The 18,535-nt window shown below is 37.6% G+C and overlaps 2 protein-coding genes across 2 annotated transcripts in view; both read right to left on the reverse strand.

Moving 5' to 3' along the window:
* MRPL23 (mitochondrial ribosomal protein L23) overlaps window positions 1-18,535 on the reverse strand; it is a 706,510-nt gene that overhangs the window by 265,380 nt on the left and 422,595 nt on the right. The gene's annotated exons all lie outside the window — the stretch shown is intronic.
* Window positions 13,509-18,535, reverse strand: part of B4GALNT4 (beta-1,4-N-acetyl-galactosaminyltransferase 4) — a 50,008-nt gene continuing 44,981 nt past the window's right edge. The window contains exons 20-21 of the mRNA XM_072421744.1: window positions 18,370-18,496; window positions 13,509-17,110 (exon numbers count right to left, since the gene is read on the reverse strand). Of these exons, the coding sequence (XP_072277845.1) occupies window positions 16,993-17,110; window positions 18,370-18,496 (245 nt within the window). The 3' untranslated portion in view covers window positions 13,509-16,992. The remainder of the gene's footprint in view (window positions 17,111-18,369; window positions 18,497-18,535) is intronic.

The following is an 18,535-nucleotide window of genomic DNA, read 5'->3' on the forward strand; positions in this document are numbered from 1 at the left end:
GGCATTCTTCCCACCAATCACCAATGTAGGGCCATTTTCCCAACAACCCCCATAGTAAGGGACAGTTTCTCAATGGCTACCAATGAATTAGTTTTACCAAAAGTATACCCAAGACTTGAAAATTATTTCGAAGGTTTCCCTAAAATAAAAAGGTTTAGAAAGAATAGACTTGTATACAGAAATGATATAGCATATGGCAATGCATATCGTCGGTCTGCTTCATAGTGTAAGTGTATGATATCTCCAACTCATAATGCATTAAGTGACAACTTGTTACCCCTCTCCCAGTGCCTGTAGGGGATGTTTAAGTGGGAGAGGTTCCTCCAGTAATGCAGTTATTCAGGCTTGGTGAAGTCTCAGTGACTCAACAGACTTCTTCCCAGAGTTCTTAACTAGCCAATGTATACACCCTTTAAGCTTCTTACTAAATACCGTACATAGAGCATTCACAATAATTTACAACATTCCTTCATATTCCTCACAATTATAGATTTTAGGACAACATACTTAATTAAACTGTGTGATATGAGATATTCATGCAGATAATTTACACAGGGTTATCTGCAAAAATAGAATATTATGTTATTGTAGTTATTTGTGGACCTTGCAGACAAAAGCACGCCACAACAAGATGTAAACTCTGTGTATAATTATATCCGTAATAATGAAGACAATACAATTTAATGGTTCTTGTATAAGTAAACCGGAAACTATATTGTCTGTATTATGAATGTTTTCAGTGTACAGTTCTCATCATGTACCTACTTTTGTCAATCGGATTAGTGGGGAGTATGTGTAAAACAAATTCTATGAATAGAAGTGGGTCACGGTATGGCGTGCAAGGATCCCAGGCTCGAGGGTGTCACTTCCAGCTGTCACTATACTGAAAACATACTTGGTTTCCTGAAGAGACCCTGTCGTCACTGAAAGATTAGGTATTTAACTTTAACTTGTACTGTTTGTTTTTTGCATAAATTCATTTTTTTACTTTGTAGTGTGATTTTTGAACTTTCTGGAAAATATGACCGTTTCTCTTTGCAAGTCATAGCCCTCTCTTCTTCTGGGAATGTTTAACAACTAATGGGTTGTTTTTGTAGTTGTGGCTTACACTAGGGAAACCGTTAAGAGCCATTGGAGGAGGAAAGTTTCTCCGACTGGCAACCTTTTATTATGCTACCAAGAGAGTATCAGTGAATGGGAATACTACAGAGTATCACTTAGGTGACATTTGTCTGTCTGCTTTCATCACATCCAAGACGGCAGTGCTCATAGCAGTTTCGGAGCTTTTTGATGTCATCACAAGAAAGCCTTTTCCAGGTAAATAATATACATTAAAAAATGGGAAGATTTTTGTTGGCCAGACCACATGGTCTATTAAAAGTGTATCTCTAGACCAAACTTTTTATTCTTTAATTTTGGAGTGGGGAAAATATTCACCCTCTTCTATTACTGTTTGTGCCCCTTTGGGAAACATTCACCCCTCTATCTGTACTAGTGATCATTGTTCATCAGAATGAAAGTGATGGGAAACCAAGATTTTAGATATGTCCCCAAAAAAGGGTAGGGTAAATCTTTCAATGGGAATGACTGCTTAAGGGACAACTGTCAAGGAAAGGGAGTTCCCCTTGCTTTGGTGTTCTCCTCCAAGAGAAGAAGTAAAGGAAGATTTCACCAATGGTACACAGACCAAAAAAAAACTGGCAAGGTTTGGCAACTCTAGGCTATGGTGGTATAGACAAGGACACTCCACCAGGTTTATCCTTGAGTTCAAGGCAACTAAGAACACCAATAACATTATGACCCTTGAACCAGGTCGCTAATATCTCAGCCTGGGGAAGGGATTGAAAATTCAGCATATTGGAAACAGCTCCAGAGGTCTCCCTGGTATATGTTAAGAAACAGAATTGGGTAAGTTAAGGACCACTAAAAGAACCTGGAACTTTCTGTACATTTATGTTTTACAGAAAACTTGTAGATCAATAAAGTATTTATTATCTATTTATTAATAAATAGTATATTTCAGTGTAATATTTACCAGCTTGGATTGCAATGATAAATATACTAGAATCTTTTTTATTACTAATAAAAATATAGGGTTTGTATTGTACAATGTTTGTTTGTGTTGTATCATTATTAGAGACCACGAGTATTAGAGTACAATATTTGTTCACAATAATGATCTTTCAAAATCATTGCAATTATAAATTATGAAATCATTACAACTCTAAGTGTTGTATTGTCTGAGGGGCAGGACAGTGATTAGTACTTGCAAAGCTTCACACCTAAAGTGTCAGGCTATAAACGTCTAACAATGCAAGCGTCTAACCTGTCCTATGTTCGGGTATCAATTTCATGTGAGTCATTATGCTGGGATTGGCTGCTGATCTGTTGTGATTCAAATTGAAGGAAGAAGAAGTCTGTTGGCTGATACAAAGCATGCACTGCAATACACAGAGTGCTGCTGTGCTATTCGCTCATACAAAGTATTATATGTCACCGTGACTCATGTATGAGAATTTATTGACCAGGGGAACCCTTGTACTGGCTTCTGCTTACATACTACACCTTTAGTGCGATTGTCATCTGATTCATTCAATCATTATTATTAAAATGCAAGCTTCTATTGAAAGCTAAAGCAAAGAATGCACCTGCATACACTTCCTGATAATGCGTATGTCTTGATAAATAGTTTTTTTTTTTTTAAATCATTATGCCTCCAGCCTTTGTATTATGTGTACTTGCTGTGCCGTGTGAGGTCCATGTGACACTATACACCTATACTACGTTTGAATTCAAATATAAACAACTGTGAAGTTACACGGTGTGCTTGTATTTTGTCATAAAGATAGCAACCAACGAGGATATCATGCCTATTTGTGACTTTTGGAAACATTTCAGGCAATTCTGCAACACAAATAATTTCTAAATAATTGAATTCAATTTAAATCTTTACAAAAGAGATGTTTAAGTTTTCTGAAGATTTTGGAGCGTTTAATACTCATGTGATGTTCTATTGGTGGGATTTAGGCATTTAGGTTCCTGGCTTCAGTGGCCATTATTAGGACCTCCTGTAGCTGGAGGAGCTGGAACGGAACACCTATAAATGAACAGTAGCAATGACAGAAAGGGAAAATCTGCAGCAATAAAACAGATCTGGATCTTCTACTGTACATAAAAAAAAAAAAAAATAATGTTTCTATTGCTATTTGTGTTCCTTTTGGAAATTGAGGAACAAGCATGCCTGTTGCAGTCCAGTGACTTAATAAGCAATGAAGTATCAGAATGACAGGCCCCAGACCTTTAAAGCCCAACAAAATCTAAAATTGAACCAGTCACTTTGTTTTGATTAGTGTCAATTATACTTATTACGCTTGTTACTAAATGTTACAAATGAAAAAACCCATGTTGTGTAGTTTTGCATACATCCCAACTTTGTGAGATGGCAAAGAGTACACATTGCATGAAGTCTGTAGACAGGTGATATGCCTTTGCCTTGTATCCAGTATCGTGGACCATGAGGATTATCATGCAAAAAGTTTATAAGTTTACTCAAAACGTATTTTCTCATAACTACTTTTTCCTTTATTTCAGGTTTTTAAATAAATAAAATGAATAACTTAAAGAATAAATAAAAGGTTTGGTGCAGTAAAGGTATTTTGATGAAGACATATGGTTTCCACCATAATCCAGGGATCACGGGAAATATAGTCTACTATCTCCTGGTAAATCATTATCAGTAGATGTTCCCTATTATGGTGAAGCTAACTCCTTTCCACCCTCAGTGCTTCCAGTGATAAAACAAAAATCACTTTTTATTTTTTATAAAAGACCTTCATCTAATAATGCTAGTTATGTAAAAAGAAATAAAGTGTGTGGGAGAATCATATTGACGTTTAGCTGTGCACAGGGTGTTATAAAGCCCAAAGCCAGTCCAAGTGAAAAAGGATATTACCCATGTGGTCTTGTTTACTTCCTCCCCCATAAGAATAACTTGATGATTTGCTTGAAACTGCCTGGAGAATACCGAGCACTAGAGTATTTAATGTACAGCGCTGCGTAATATGTTGGCGCTATATAAATCCTGTTTAATAATAATAATAGAGTATCACAAACATAAAGAAGGGCTCGGATCCAGGGAACAAAGTGAACTTGGAAGAGGCCCACATGACTAGGAGGAAAAGGGGGAGCAGGTAGGTTAGGAGATCAATGGGGTGATGAGCAAGGCCTATTAGTGATTTTAGTGATTGGTGGGTATAGGTGGTGTCAGAGTGCGGAGATAGGAGAAGGATAAATATAAATATATATATAATAGATTATGAGGGGGGAAGTCACATTTAGGAACAGGAGAGAGTTTCCCGCCCCCGGGTAGCATAAGTAGTGCCGGTTGGGGGAGTTGGGGGCAGTGTATTGATAGAAGTAACAGCAAGTAGAGGTGGAATGGTGGTGATGGGATAATCTGCTGGTAGTCGATATTGTTCCTGAGTTAGTGCTTTGTGCGTCGTGGGACCAACATATCAGTGGGGTGCGGATCCCGATTAAAAAGGATCAAGTTAGCCGTGAGGACCTGCAACCTGAGTGAGAGGAAAACGGGTCAGTTTTGGTTGAAATTTTGTTGTTGGTATTATTGATTCTTAATTGTTATTAGTTAACTTGTAAATATATATTGAAATAAAAATGTAAGTAAAATATGTTGTAAATAAAGCAGCAATTTTTAAACCATAATAGTGAAGCGTGGGAAGAGCAGGTAGATGGAGGTGGGTTTACCTGCGAGGGGCATTTTGAAATTCCCTAGTCAAGATCTCCCATGAGTAAGCTTTGTTCAAAGGTTAAACTCCAACTTTGCCTTGCAGGGAGTGGGGATGGGTTACTGTTGTAGCTTTTATTGCTGTCAGATATCACATGGAAAGGCCTATTAAAGATAAAGTTATTTGTCCACAGTAACAGTAGACATATCTGGCACAAACCAAAGACAGTAACTATTTCAGGATAAGAGCCTCATACCAGCTTTAAAGCGTACCTAAACTCAACATTTTTACTTTACAACCCTTATATGTAAAAGAAAAATGGTATTTATTAAGTGCAACACCCTTTTTATATATATAAAAAAAAAAAAACAAGTGCACCATTGCACATTTTAGTGGGAGCGCAGAGCCTTCCAGGATACCGACATCACACATCCCGGGAGGCTCTGACTGCTCCTTCTGCACATGCCCTGATCCCAGGCATGAGCAAAAGGGGCATTTTTTCCACTAAAGGAAAAGAGATGCCAATCTCACGCATGTGCAGTGAGATCATCTCTCTTTTTTTCCCCTTTACAGCGAGCTAAGTCACTTGATCTCACACCTGCACCCTCACACCGCACTCCCTGTGTGAGATCGGGTGACATAGCAAGAAGACAAGAAGAAGTGGGAAGAGAATTCTATTATGACGCAGGACCGGATAGAGGGAAGGACCAGGACTATTGAGGGATCTGCAGGATTAAAGGTAAGTGTCTTTTTTTTTTTTTTTTCCAGTTTAGTTCCGCTTTAACGCATGTTGATGAAAATGTTATGGCTTGGGGTAGCTTTATTAATTGGGCTACCCCAGGTTTGCTGGATCACCCAGGTTCACTAATAAAAGTTTATTTCCCAGCCTTTGAGAACTTTAATTTAATTAATCAGGCTTATTGTGTCAACTATGAATTCAGCATAGCAGTGTGCTTAGGAATATTAGACCATCTGTTCGAAAGTTAAAGCTAAAAGGAAACAAATCTTTCAACACAATAATAATTCAAAACACACGATCAATTCTACCCATAAATGACTCATAAAAAGGAAATCAAGGGTTTTGGACTGTTTGAAGCAAAGTGGTGATTTATGGAAGCAAACCAACAGAAATTTTATAAGTGAAGAAATTTTTGCATGGATGAATGGTCAAAAATGTCTGATAGGAATAATGCAAAATGTCTTTGAATGGAATTTTTGCTAAATCGAGCAATACCAGTTTACTGTGTGTACTAACACTCCAAGGTGCACAAATCCTTAGCATAATAAAACAATGACCCGTTCTGCCACCTAGTGGCCAATTGTCAAAAGTGCATAACAGTCACAATAGCAAATCCTATATATTTTAATGAATATCTGGACAAATTTATGGTGAATCAACAGCGGAATAATTAAAAAAAATACACCTCCTTGTGTATACAGATATATAGATAGATATATAGAGAGACAGAGATAGACACTGTTTCAAAATGTTTTAAAAATTAGTAATTTGAATACTTTTTCACATGACCGTATACACCGAACTACGCCGACCGACCTAAGCACCCAACCAACCTACCAGGAAACAACGAAACACAACACATTTTTTAAATCCAGAGGAGAGTTCAAACATATGTATAAACATCTGTATTATTAAAACAATAACAAATAACCAACCAAAACAATTCAACCATTTAGGGTTAACTATGAATGAACAAACCAAAGTAAACTAAGGAACAGGTATCTAAGCTCAAACCCCAACATTGAGGTAAAATACTAGTGTAATAATAAAAAAATAATTGATTTGATAATTAAGTAAATCAGAAAGGGCCACGTTAAAAGTGAAGTAGGGAAGGATGACAAAAGCCAAGAGCAGACATAACACAGTGCAGCTGCACAAGGGCCCCTGGATAGTCCTCAGCCAGCAGGGGCCCCTGCAGCAGCTTGTCTTTGCCTGCAAGCCCACCCTTACTTTACAGCTGACAGCATGGGATGTACACTGGAGGTGCATGCTGCAAGCTATAAACTGTGTTTGGGACCATGTGAGCTGCTGCAGGGGCCCCTTGCTGGCTGAGGACTGCACTCCCGTTAAGCCCTGCATGTACCTAAAATAGCCAAACAAATGCAGGCAAAAAAAAAAAACAGAGAGTGAGAAAGAAAGAAAAAGGCGGGCGGGATGGGGGGGGGGAATTTAGAAAAAGAGAGCGACGGAGAGAAGAATGGCAAAAAGGGGTGAAGAGAGAAAGAGAGATAAATATAGAGATTGGGGTGTTTGTTGGGGGAGAGATGTTGGGGATAGAAGGAGAAAGGGAAAGAGATCATGAGATAGATGGTGTTGAATGTTGTGGTCAACTGCAGTCTGAAATTACCCATTTGTGGGAGAAGGAATGTTTGATTGTTAGCGTTGAGGGGGGAATTATGTCCCTTGGTTTGTGACAGTGGGAGCATAAGCATTCTCTTGTTGGGTTTCATCAGTGGTATCAGTAGAAGAAATTATGCCCCAATGGTGTCATTGTGAGAAATAATGCCTTGTTTTTTGTGTCACTGAAAGTAGTGTTTGATGGTACCAGTGAGAAAATTAGTGGTACATTTTAGGGGGCAAAAACAACCCATCAATGGGCCTGATTTCTGAAAGATCTCCAAGACTGGAGAAAATAGACCGTCATGGGAGAACATGTGTGCTCCAACAAACCTGAAATGGATTTTTAAAAAAGCATTTCCTATTAATTGGCAGATATTTTTGATCTTTCACCCAAATCCATTTCAGATTTGTTGGATTACCAAGGTTCTCCCATAATAGTGCTTTAGTCTTGGAAATAAAGCAAGCCTAATGTTTCAGTGGGAGGACTTGTACTTCATTTATTGTACCAGCAGAAAGAACAGTGCCCCTGAGGGCCACTTCAGCTCCAGTCTACAGCCCGGAGTTTTGTGGACCTTTGCTGTAAAAGAATACTCTGTAGTTGTTCCTGTTTTGTAGTTTACATATTTTTGTAGTATATACCCCCCTATTTCCCCCCAAATCTTCAGGCTCTTATTAGTGATATATGAAACATATAATGCCTCCAGTCTCCTCAAATTAAAATGTGGCAAGATGACAAGCCATCAATGCTTAGTCACTCAATACGGATATACAGTTTTTACTGCTATTGAATGCATTAGATGCATAATACATGCTATGTACAGTAAATCTTTGTATCATTTGCACAACCCTTCAGGGAGAAGGTGATGTATGATATTATATAAAACTGAAACATTCTACCCAGCCCTGTCTGCACTATTTGGCATGAGCAGAGCTTACTGCTGACCAATGTTGGCCTCACCATGTTTTCATTGATAGGATCTTATTCATAGCACTACTCACTAGTATAAATATATTTATATACCTCTAGGTTTCAGTATCCCATTCAACACAAACATAAAACATTGCCAGCTTTTTACTAATAATTGTCCTATCCGGTATTGGTAAGCAAATAAATATTTTAGTTCAACAAATAATTGTGTCTCACACTGTACATGTCATAGGAAGTAAATATTGTATGGTCTGATTCTAGTCTTATGTGTAACAATAATAATATATGGGTAGCAGTCCTATGATTAAAGAGCGGCAAGAGATTTTATATTTCTGTATGGGACAATTATCATTACCCCGTGGGAAGTGGGACATTGTTCACTCCCACTAATGCCAAGGCACTTTCCTCACTTTGGCCCCCATAATGTACACTGGTATTTATTTTTTAAAACTTTAAAGAAGTTTAAAATTTTAAACCACAAGTGTTAAAGAAAACATTTAGAAGAATCAGGAAGTGTAGAAACCACAAAATATTTTACGCCAATATATTTACAGAGAAGCCACAATACCGCCCTAGCTGCTACAACTTTACCCTCTCTTACTGTTATTTTCTTTAAGGGGTGGCTTGGCTGTTAAAGTAAAAGTCAAGCTTTTCATTAAAATGTATCTGCTCGTATCTCTAGATTGTTACAATCAACTTACGCACTTTCAGTTTATATTCATTTAAATAGCTTACCTTTGTTATATTTTTGCTCAGTATGGTTGTGTATTTAAAGGCTGGTAAAAGGCATCATTTAAAATAGTTTTAAATCACTATAATTTAACATAAAACTAGTATGCAAGCCAATATCAGCCTCTTGTCATCCATTCTACAAATAGATGAACTAATGCTGACCGGTTCATAGTTTCTGCTTTATTATTGTCCAATCTGCAGGCAACTACGCTGTATTCCTTACCTGTCATGGAGAAAGTGGTATCACACCCCAGCTGTGCTGTCTGATGGACGTGTATGGATCAAGAAAAATTGCTGGACAAAAAATACAAATCTTTTGGTAATCAAAAGAAGGTATGTGTGTATATATTTATATGTATAGTCTGGAGTTCAACTGTAACTTAACACCAAGCAATTTTATTCTATTTATTCATTTTCATTCATTTGCAGGACAGTTTTTCTTAAAGTTCACACTCTTCTGTAGCTGCTATTGCAGTGCTGGTAAAGTTTGATTTGGGAGGGATTACTAATAAAATGTTTTTATATGTTACCTAAGGGGGTGAAGCAAGTATTAATTCAATCTGTTCTTATTACTGTTGGTACATGCCAACCATTATTATTCAGTCTCAACACACCCAGATTTCACCTAAAATTCTTATGCTGATGTTACAGTTATTCCTTGTGTTCCCATCTGTGGTAAAAGAAATATGTTAAAAAAGCAAAGATTTGCCGATTTATTAAATGTAATTTTTTTATGTGCAGTATCGTAAAACGTGTCTCTGACCTGCAGACAGGCTTGCTTTAGATCAGTTTTCACCAAACTGCATCCACTTAGCATTATGCAGCCCTTCATAGACCCTTTACTGGTTGGGACCCTTTACTGGTTGACATCAATAATGGGACACAATTCTTCCCACTAACACCAACAACGGAGCACTATTCCTCCCAATGACATCTAAGTATGAGTATTATTTCTCTACTAATGGCAATGATTAGGTACTATTACGTCCACTGACACTAAAATTAGGGCACACAATTCCTCCTCCAGACACCAACAATGGGGCACCCATTCTTCCACCAATACCAATCATTGGATAATTATTCCCTCTCTTGCAATGAGTGAGCATTATGCCATCCATTGACACCAACAAATGGATACTATTTCCTCCAATGACACCAATAATGGGACATTATTCTCCCAACTGACACCATTGATGAAGCACTATTCTTCTCACGGACAACAAATTAGGGGCATTATTCCTCTACTCATGTAATTGACTGGATAGTAACCCCCACTGACATGAATGTTGGAGCAGAGCTCCTCCCACTGGCATCAACAATTATTATTACACAGTATTTATATAGCATCAATATATTACACAGTGCTGTACAAAGCCCATAGTCATGTCACTAGCTGTCCCTCAAAGGAGCTCACAATCTAATGTCCCTACCATAGTCATATGTCTTTAATACAGTCTAAGGTCAATTTTTGGGGGTAGCCAATTAAATTAATTGCATGTTTTTGGGATTTGGGAGGAAACCCACGATAACATGGGGAGAACCTGCAAACTCCATGCAGATAAGTAGATAACAATGACTTAGTATTCCGTTCACTAACACCAACAATGGGGCTCCAATTCTTCTCACTGGTACCAGTCAAAAAAATATTGCAACTGTATGGCACTAAATACGGCTAATATTACATACAGTACACACCCAGTCTTTATAGAAATCTTACAAGGAGGGCAGAGTCAGGTCGCAAAAAGACAAAATACAGAGACAGAGGCAAAAACCTGACATGGGGGCCAATTATTTTCCACACATTCCAAAATAGGTAAAAATGGTTGGGATTCTATTTAAATTAATGCTTTATGGCTTAAAGAGAAAGTCCGTCGGAAGCAGATATTTCCTTAAGAAAGTTGAAGCACATTGGTAAAGGAACCTTTTATTTGGCCATTCCCTCTGTAGTCCCCAGAAAAGCCCTTCCCAGCAAGGAGTATTGCAACAATGAATAATAAATCACCCAATTAAGTGACAAATATAATCCCAAAGGGAGTTTTATTCCACAACACAGGTCTATGGGCACCACAGTTCCAGCATACAGTTCTTATGATATAGGTTGGTAAGATCACTACCAAATATGTTAGAGATCTGACTATTTAGTCCATTTATCTTCTGGCATCAAAACACTGTCATAAATCTGCTGCAAAACATTATTCAAATACAGAATAAATTATCTTAATCTTTTTTCTCTTTATAGTGAATAATTTAATATTTATGAAGTAGATCAATAATTCATATGGTAGCACATTAGTAAAGAAGTTGCTTATTACATTATGAAATACTCTGTTGTTGTTCATCAAAGCCTCCTGGGCCGAGTATCCCACAGGCGGATAGTTCATTGAGCAATTGGCAGCATATGTCTGAACTTGGCGATATATTTACAGGTCTCTGACATGGGTCGGCTTCCTATATGACTGCAATGAGCACATACAAGCCTCTTCTTGTCAAGAGTATTGTTGTCAGTACAATTTCCCATGATAATTAACTAGATTACTTTCCAGTGCACTCCTATAGTAATGGCTGATGAAAGCAAACTTTATAATCTTCACTGTAAAAACACTACGTCAATGGTCACTTTTTCACTTTTATAGTTAACACCCCCATGAATATCTTTGAGTGCTCCTGCAGTATTTCAATGCAATGTCAGTGAAGACCTTGTCAATGTGGTTTCCATTGGAATTTGTGTATGGGGGGCTAAGCCGTAACAATCTTTCTAGTTTAGGGTTTGCAGCCCAATAAACAAAGTGCTCTATACACCTGAAATTGTGTTAAAAAGTGTTAACCTGAGAATGGAAGAGTGCTTGACACACCACTGCAGTCAACCACAGGTCTGAAATTGGCCTGAATGTTTTAGAAATACTTTGTTGCAGCTATTTGATAAATCTTTAGCTTTAAGCATGTTTTAGTAGCCATTCTCTAATAGGATTTTTCGCATTTAGTTTGACAGCATTCATCAAGAAGTAAAAGGAATATGGGACACCAAAGGCTTGAACAATAAGAAAATATTCATAGAATGCATTGAACTATGGCTTGATTTCTCAAAGCCATGGCTTTAGATGTTCTGCAGTATCCCAGACTTCCTACTTCCTTGTCAAAATAATAACATTCTTGCATATATTATCAGCATTATATCTGTCACTGTAACCATTCTATATCAGTAGTCACTTTTTCAGTTACCTGCTTTCTCTAAAATTACTCACCTAAGACTTGCATACTTCACTCCACCTTTAACCTCCTGGTCCTAAAAAAGTCAAGTCACTAATTAACACCTTCATAATGTTGTAAATGTCTGTGTGGTCCAAGACATTACTAGAAATGAAAAGTAAGGGTTGGGAGTGGTTTTCCAAGTTTGGGGTTCTGCAAAAATACACAACTAATGAACAAAGCAATCAGTGAACAAATCAAAATGTCAGAACTCATGGGCAGGGTTCTCTGAATACTATCCAATAAAGGGATCACTGCTCAACAGTAGAAGTACAAGAGTTGTCCTACAAGTTTGTGGCATGACCAGGAAAACAAAATCCTACATGAAAAAAATGCATTTATGTCTCACGTGCTATAAAGATATTTGATCAAGATTTCAACATCCTGGAACCAGAACCAAATATGATTCCTGCTCAGGATGGCTGGAAATGGTACATGGTTAGGCCACGATGGACTGAGTTAACAGTTCAAATTGAGAAGACCTTAGGTATTCCAAAAACATTTGTGGATCATATGCTGACTAAGTTCCACCTTATTGGGTACCAATCAAAAGGCAGTAAGGAGGCAGATGTACATGCAAAACCTCTCCATCTGTGAAGCCAATCATTTTCATCAACAGTTTGACTATGAATTCCTGAAAAAAGAAGGAAAACAACACGGGAGTATTATGCTAACCTTGTAAAGTGACTGAGGAGTTATCAGGAAAAACTGGAAGAGTTAAACCATCAAGAGTTTGTTTCATTTGGACGTCTAATTTTAAACTTCCTTGTAGCCATAGCTGGAAATTATGTGTCAGTTTCAGTTGGTATCACATCACCCCTTATCACACAGATCTGCCCGTCTGGTACCTATGTCAGATGAATATATCATAGATGTTGTCAGTTCATTTTTCACACCCCTGACCAATCCTTCTATGTGATGGCATAAATGCATTGGAACAGCTTTGGGACGTAGAAGTGCAAGGAGCTCAGAGGGTAATACGGTAGACCAATAGATCACAACATTTTTTAACTTATGAAAGTTCTGCTCGTATGTTCTGCTCAATGCCATCGGCGGAGAGTAAAGCAGGATTGTGTGTGATCTATAAAACACTAAGTGCGGTCACGGTGGATTAGGGTCAACAGCATTGCTACTATCAAAAGGGAGGGGGGTTAACACCATTGTCAGGAACACCAATTAAGGAGGTCACCATCACCAACACAGCGAGTCAGTGTATTAACAAACACAAAGGCAAATGTTTGGAAATGCATCCATGTGTATGGAAGGATGCGACAAGGCTTAGTTCTAACTGGAGTGTACCTTTATTAGAGGTATGTCTTTCATAATCATTACAAATTCAATTATTCAAAATCCAGCCATGTGTTCCCATAGGTTGTACAGAACAATCCACATACCTGAATACAAAACAATTGTCAAACTGGTGTACACATTTAAGGCTAATTGCAGTTGTGTAGCTTACTACAAAGAAATGAGAATAAAACTGCGAGACACATAAAAGCCAAACTGAAAACAATTTTATTTTAGTTTAAAAAGAAAAAAAATATTTAAAACTTCTAAAAACCTTTTGCTACATTTTAATTTCACAGAAATCAATGTAAATGCTGAGCATAGCTAGAACTGCGCAGGAGATGACACTGTTAAATACAATACTCTAAGAGGTACAAGTTTATGGGATACTTTTTCTTCCATTATCCCATTCAGTATTCTGTGAACTTTGTATAAATGCTATGTATTCTGTGAACACAATTTTGTACTGTTTATGAAACATGTAAATTAATTTAGAATTTTTTGTAGTTTATGTATGTGATGCTAAATGGCAGCATCAAGTTTGTAAACCGTTTAAAATTGTAATATTTGACCTTTGGACGAATTCTGATGGGTTGAATCACTCAATAATAACCATGGGGTTCACCACTTCATCATAAGGTCTCTTTGCCCAATCTTGCTGAGTATTTCAAAATATTAAACAAATAGTGAAGATCTCTATTCTCTCTATGAATGCTGAGGCTAGCAAGTAAAGCTGGTTTTCCAACATAGAAATAGTGCCATTGAGAGTCCCCAAATGACACAAGGTAAATGTAATTTAACCCATTAGCAGCTTTTCAAAATAAAGATATTAGGTTTGCACATAATGACTCTTAATAATTATTAAAAAAATCAGTCTATGAAAAATAAACATATACATTAATATTTCCTATAATTAAACTTTAATTAATAAGGGCATATTAGGACTTCTTTTTCAAATTTTAAGGCAAATTACTTTACAAACTATACAATGCATTTACTTTGCAGCATGCTAAAGTGAACATGGACTGCCACGCTTAGGCCACACCTAATGCTGCATGCCCATTAAACAATGCTGGCCTGGCAGGAAAGTCAAGATTTTACTAAAATCACTTTTGCATCTAAGCTTCTGTGTGTATGAAGCCATAAAAGTACTACAAGACTTGCAGATACTTGTATCATACTGCAGAACGAAGGTCCTGCTGATGTACAGAAGAAATCCGTGCTCATGAGTAAGAAGTTTTCTAATAAAAATGTTAAACCCCTTTAGCTTACATTCAAATAATTCATACACAGTCTCCTATGTTCTGATCTGTATACAGTGTAGGTACACATTCTGAGATAAATATAGCAGGTCAGGTCGAGGGCAGAAATGTCAGCTGCCTTGGGCACCTTGCTGCCAGAGCCTCTGAATTGTCCAGGCATCTTCTGCACTGTACAGTAATTAAATATTAAACAGCTTAGTCCTGCATATTACACCGGGAGATCGCATGCCACTCGGCTGTCAGCAACAATTGCTAAAGAGGAGATTAGCAGCTAGAGCCTCAATGATTAGAGGTAGAGCCACATTTTCCCTGTGCAACCTGTAAGACCTGTTCTTCATTCAAAAGGCGCACTTTGACAGCCAGGGACGAGGATACCAGACAACCGAGTCCTGGTGCAAATGGTGGTATCCCGTATAAAGGGCATTTATCTTTTGTACAAAGGATTCACATGTCAACACATGAAGGTACCCCAGACTAGCAGCTTATAATCTTAAAATATTGTAGGGAATCATTGGATGTCATATCATACAGTGACACCTTCTGCTCATATTACTGATGCTCTTATAAGCAAATAAAAGAGCATACCTTCCTATAGGTGTCCTTTTGAGACACCAAGTGGTCAGTCTGTATACTGCAAGGAATTTTCCTACCTTTCAATAAAGTTAATAACACTTAAAAGAACAAAACTTTCACTGCGTTAAGCACAAGAAAATTTTGGTTTGAATTTTTACAACTCTTTTTTACACAGGAAAAACAGACTCACAAATAACATTCTGCCGGCATGACACACTTGATGTAAAAAAAAATAGGAAACAATCTGCAATAGGAGATAGTGTTTTGCCCTGCAGCTCTACACTTTTTTAGGAGCCCTGAATGAGCTTAAAGTGCTTGCCACAATACAAAAGACATACTAGAAGGTAAGCAGACTACCATGAAGTGGAACTAGTGTGAGTTAGAGTTTGTCCATAGACTAAAGTCTGTTTCTGGGACTGGTGCAATTCCTTAAAATAATCCTTGTAAAGTGATATGTGAATATATTCTAGAACCTACAGCAGCCAGACATCAGATTTTTTAAGGAGTCTAATCTGCCAAGAGTCAATTCATGCACCTATACCAAACAGATAATCCTACTTTGTTAAATCGAACCAGTCTTGGCAAGCTGTTCTTGTAGAATATGCTTCAAGGCAGGAGTAGTCATCCTAATCTTGCAGTACATGACAAGTCACTGTCCTGGAGCAAGGATGTGTTCAAGTGTCCCAAAGCCTAAATCACTTCATGCTTGTTCCATGTCAAGGACACATCAAGCAATAAAAATAGGAACAGCCCTACATCCTGCAACATTTAGACTCTTTAAGCATTCTGTCCTGTTCAGTATCTTTGTTATTAGGCCAATTTGGGAAGAAGCATATTAACCTAGCTGCATGTTTTTGGGATGTGGGAGGAATCCCACGCAATCACAGGCAGAACCTGCAAACTCCATGCAGATAGAGTCCTGGCCAAGATTGGAACCTGGGATCTAGCGCTGCAAAGACCAGAGAAATAATCTCTGAGCCACTGAATTATAGATTATATGAATATAGAATTTTTGTCACTTTAACAGCCTAATGAAATCACCTAAATCTGCTAATAAAGCACGCATGGGCTGCTGTTACTGTAGAATGTGCTGGTTCAAAAATGTGTTTGGAATCAACTTGTTACATTTAAAAGTGTCACTTCTTTATTTGTATATGTGAACTCCGGAGGGCTGCCAAAGACTAAAAAATTTTAAAAATTGTGATCTGCAATTTGTGCAATAAATAGGTTAATAAAATGGAGCAGCACTTTGGTTTTCTATTACAAAAAAGAAAACACTGGTGATTACTGCAAACTGCAGCAAATTGCTTTGAAATATCTCATTTCCTTCTCTAATTCTATAAAGGTTTTTTGTACAATGTTATATTGTCCCTATCACTATTAAGCTGGGTGCGTGGCATAACTGCATGATAATGAAAGATGCATTATCATTCCTTAAAACATATTCCACCATGTTCAGGAAGTCAATTAATTAAAGAATGGTAAATTGCAGCATTAGAAACTTTTTTTTTTTTTTTTACATACACCGGTGTGAAAAGGTTTCCTCTCCGTGTATTTAACAATGTTTGAAAATACATAGCAACGCGTCTGCTAAAAACAAACGCTGGCAATTCGCACTCACTTGTATTCCTCTTTTTAAGTAGAAAGACTTAAATAAAATTCTCATTAGTCATCTCCTGCAGAGTATCAAAGCCTACTCAGCTCAACCAGAGCAGCCTGCAGTAAAGTACAGAGCCAGGCTCTGCAGGTTTCTCTGGTGACACCATGGTTATTAAACATAACAGCCAGCCCCTCTAGACAAACACAAATCGGGGAGGGGCCCATAAAGGGACGAGGGTCACAGAGCCAACTGGCGCCACGTCAGTCCTTGGAAGCGGTCTCTTGGCTCTGTGTGTTCCACATGCCTCTCTTGGAATGATAGTAGTGGAAGAAGTTCCTTAAACGTAGTCGTTCAACTTCAAGCCCATTTTGTAGCACCCTGTAAAAATGTAAAAAAAAAACACTGATGTTAAGAACTTCCCTATCCCAAATTATCTGGGGAAACAAAAGTGTTACACCATTATTTCAAATCAGCCAATTCGTACAAGGTTCCTGTGAGGTGACCATAAAAAAACAACACCAGTAATTAAAGCAGCATGCTACATCTGTATGCTGTAAAATATTGTTCTGCCTCGGCTTCAAATGTAATGCTTTTGTGGGTCTCTGTGTGTGCACGTTAATGCAAATGGTATATTCCTTTTCTTAAAGTAAATGTAAACCCAAACTGAAAGACTTTTTTCTTGCCCTACACTTGCCGGACCGAATGAAGATGGCTAAAGGTCTTAAAGAGGAAGTTAAGGATGAAGATGGTGGTGCCCTGCAACAGAACAAGGACAAAATAGTATGTTGGGGTTTAACTTGGCTTTATTAAAAGCTTCCCATAGCTTTTGAAGTTACATTTACAGGTTAAAGTTTACATGTGCTTTAACCTCTTGACAAATTTTAATACAGTTTTGCATTCATTATGTATTTTAAATACCCCTGGCATACAGTTTTCCTAATGGAACAACTGTTCTAATGGGAATTATCCTGGAATTGTGGGATATAGGTGAAGTGTGAGGCTGATATCTCTCAAATAAGGACAAAGAACCTAGTGCAAGGTTCAACTTTAATATGTGAATCTAACAAGTTATATTGCTTCTTTCTGCTGTGTGCAATGAAAGAAAATGTGCTGAAAAGTCAGCTTTCCAGGAAAACTGCATGGAACATTATACAGCCAAAAAAAGCATCAGCAGATGACTTAAGATTCAGTAGTGTGCAGCTTAGTAGAAGTGGAAATACATGGGGGCTATTTAAGATTGTTAATGTCCAACTACATCAAGTAATAATTTGTAACAGCCAATTTCACTTTTTAGGTTAGGTACCAGTTGCTGGAAAAGTGGAATTTTAGTTTTAGTGAGAGTCTTTGAAGCTTTCAGTACTGATGTTGGCAAGGAATAGTAAAATGGTTCATCCAACTTTGTGTTGTCACATAGCCAGGAAGCAAGGGGGCAAAATCTAACTATGGGGGCCACTAGAAATATTAAAAACTGATATTCTCCCCCACCTCCCCACTATACTCAAAACGCATACATTTTAAAACAATAGAAAGAGCAGCAAAATGGAAAAAGCAGATGACATACGTAGAGTTAACATTGCATGAATACATACAATTAAAAGAAATAAAATAGACATTGTTATAATAAAACCTCATCACACCTGTCTAGAAGTTCCCAGTCTTCCCCTCCCCATCTGTCCTTGAACTCTTCTGTATTCATACCTCCAATGCGATCAAAATCTGACTTGTAAATCCCAAAAAGGCCGAAGCCATTTACTTCCCAATAGCCTGTAGTCATAAAACAAGAAAGAAATACGTAAAAGACGG

This window comes from Pyxicephalus adspersus, chromosome 9, assembly GCF_032062135.1.
Source record: "Pyxicephalus adspersus chromosome 9, UCB_Pads_2.0, whole genome shotgun sequence".
Classification (NCBI taxonomy): Eukaryota; Metazoa; Chordata; class Amphibia; order Anura; family Pyxicephalidae; genus Pyxicephalus; species Pyxicephalus adspersus.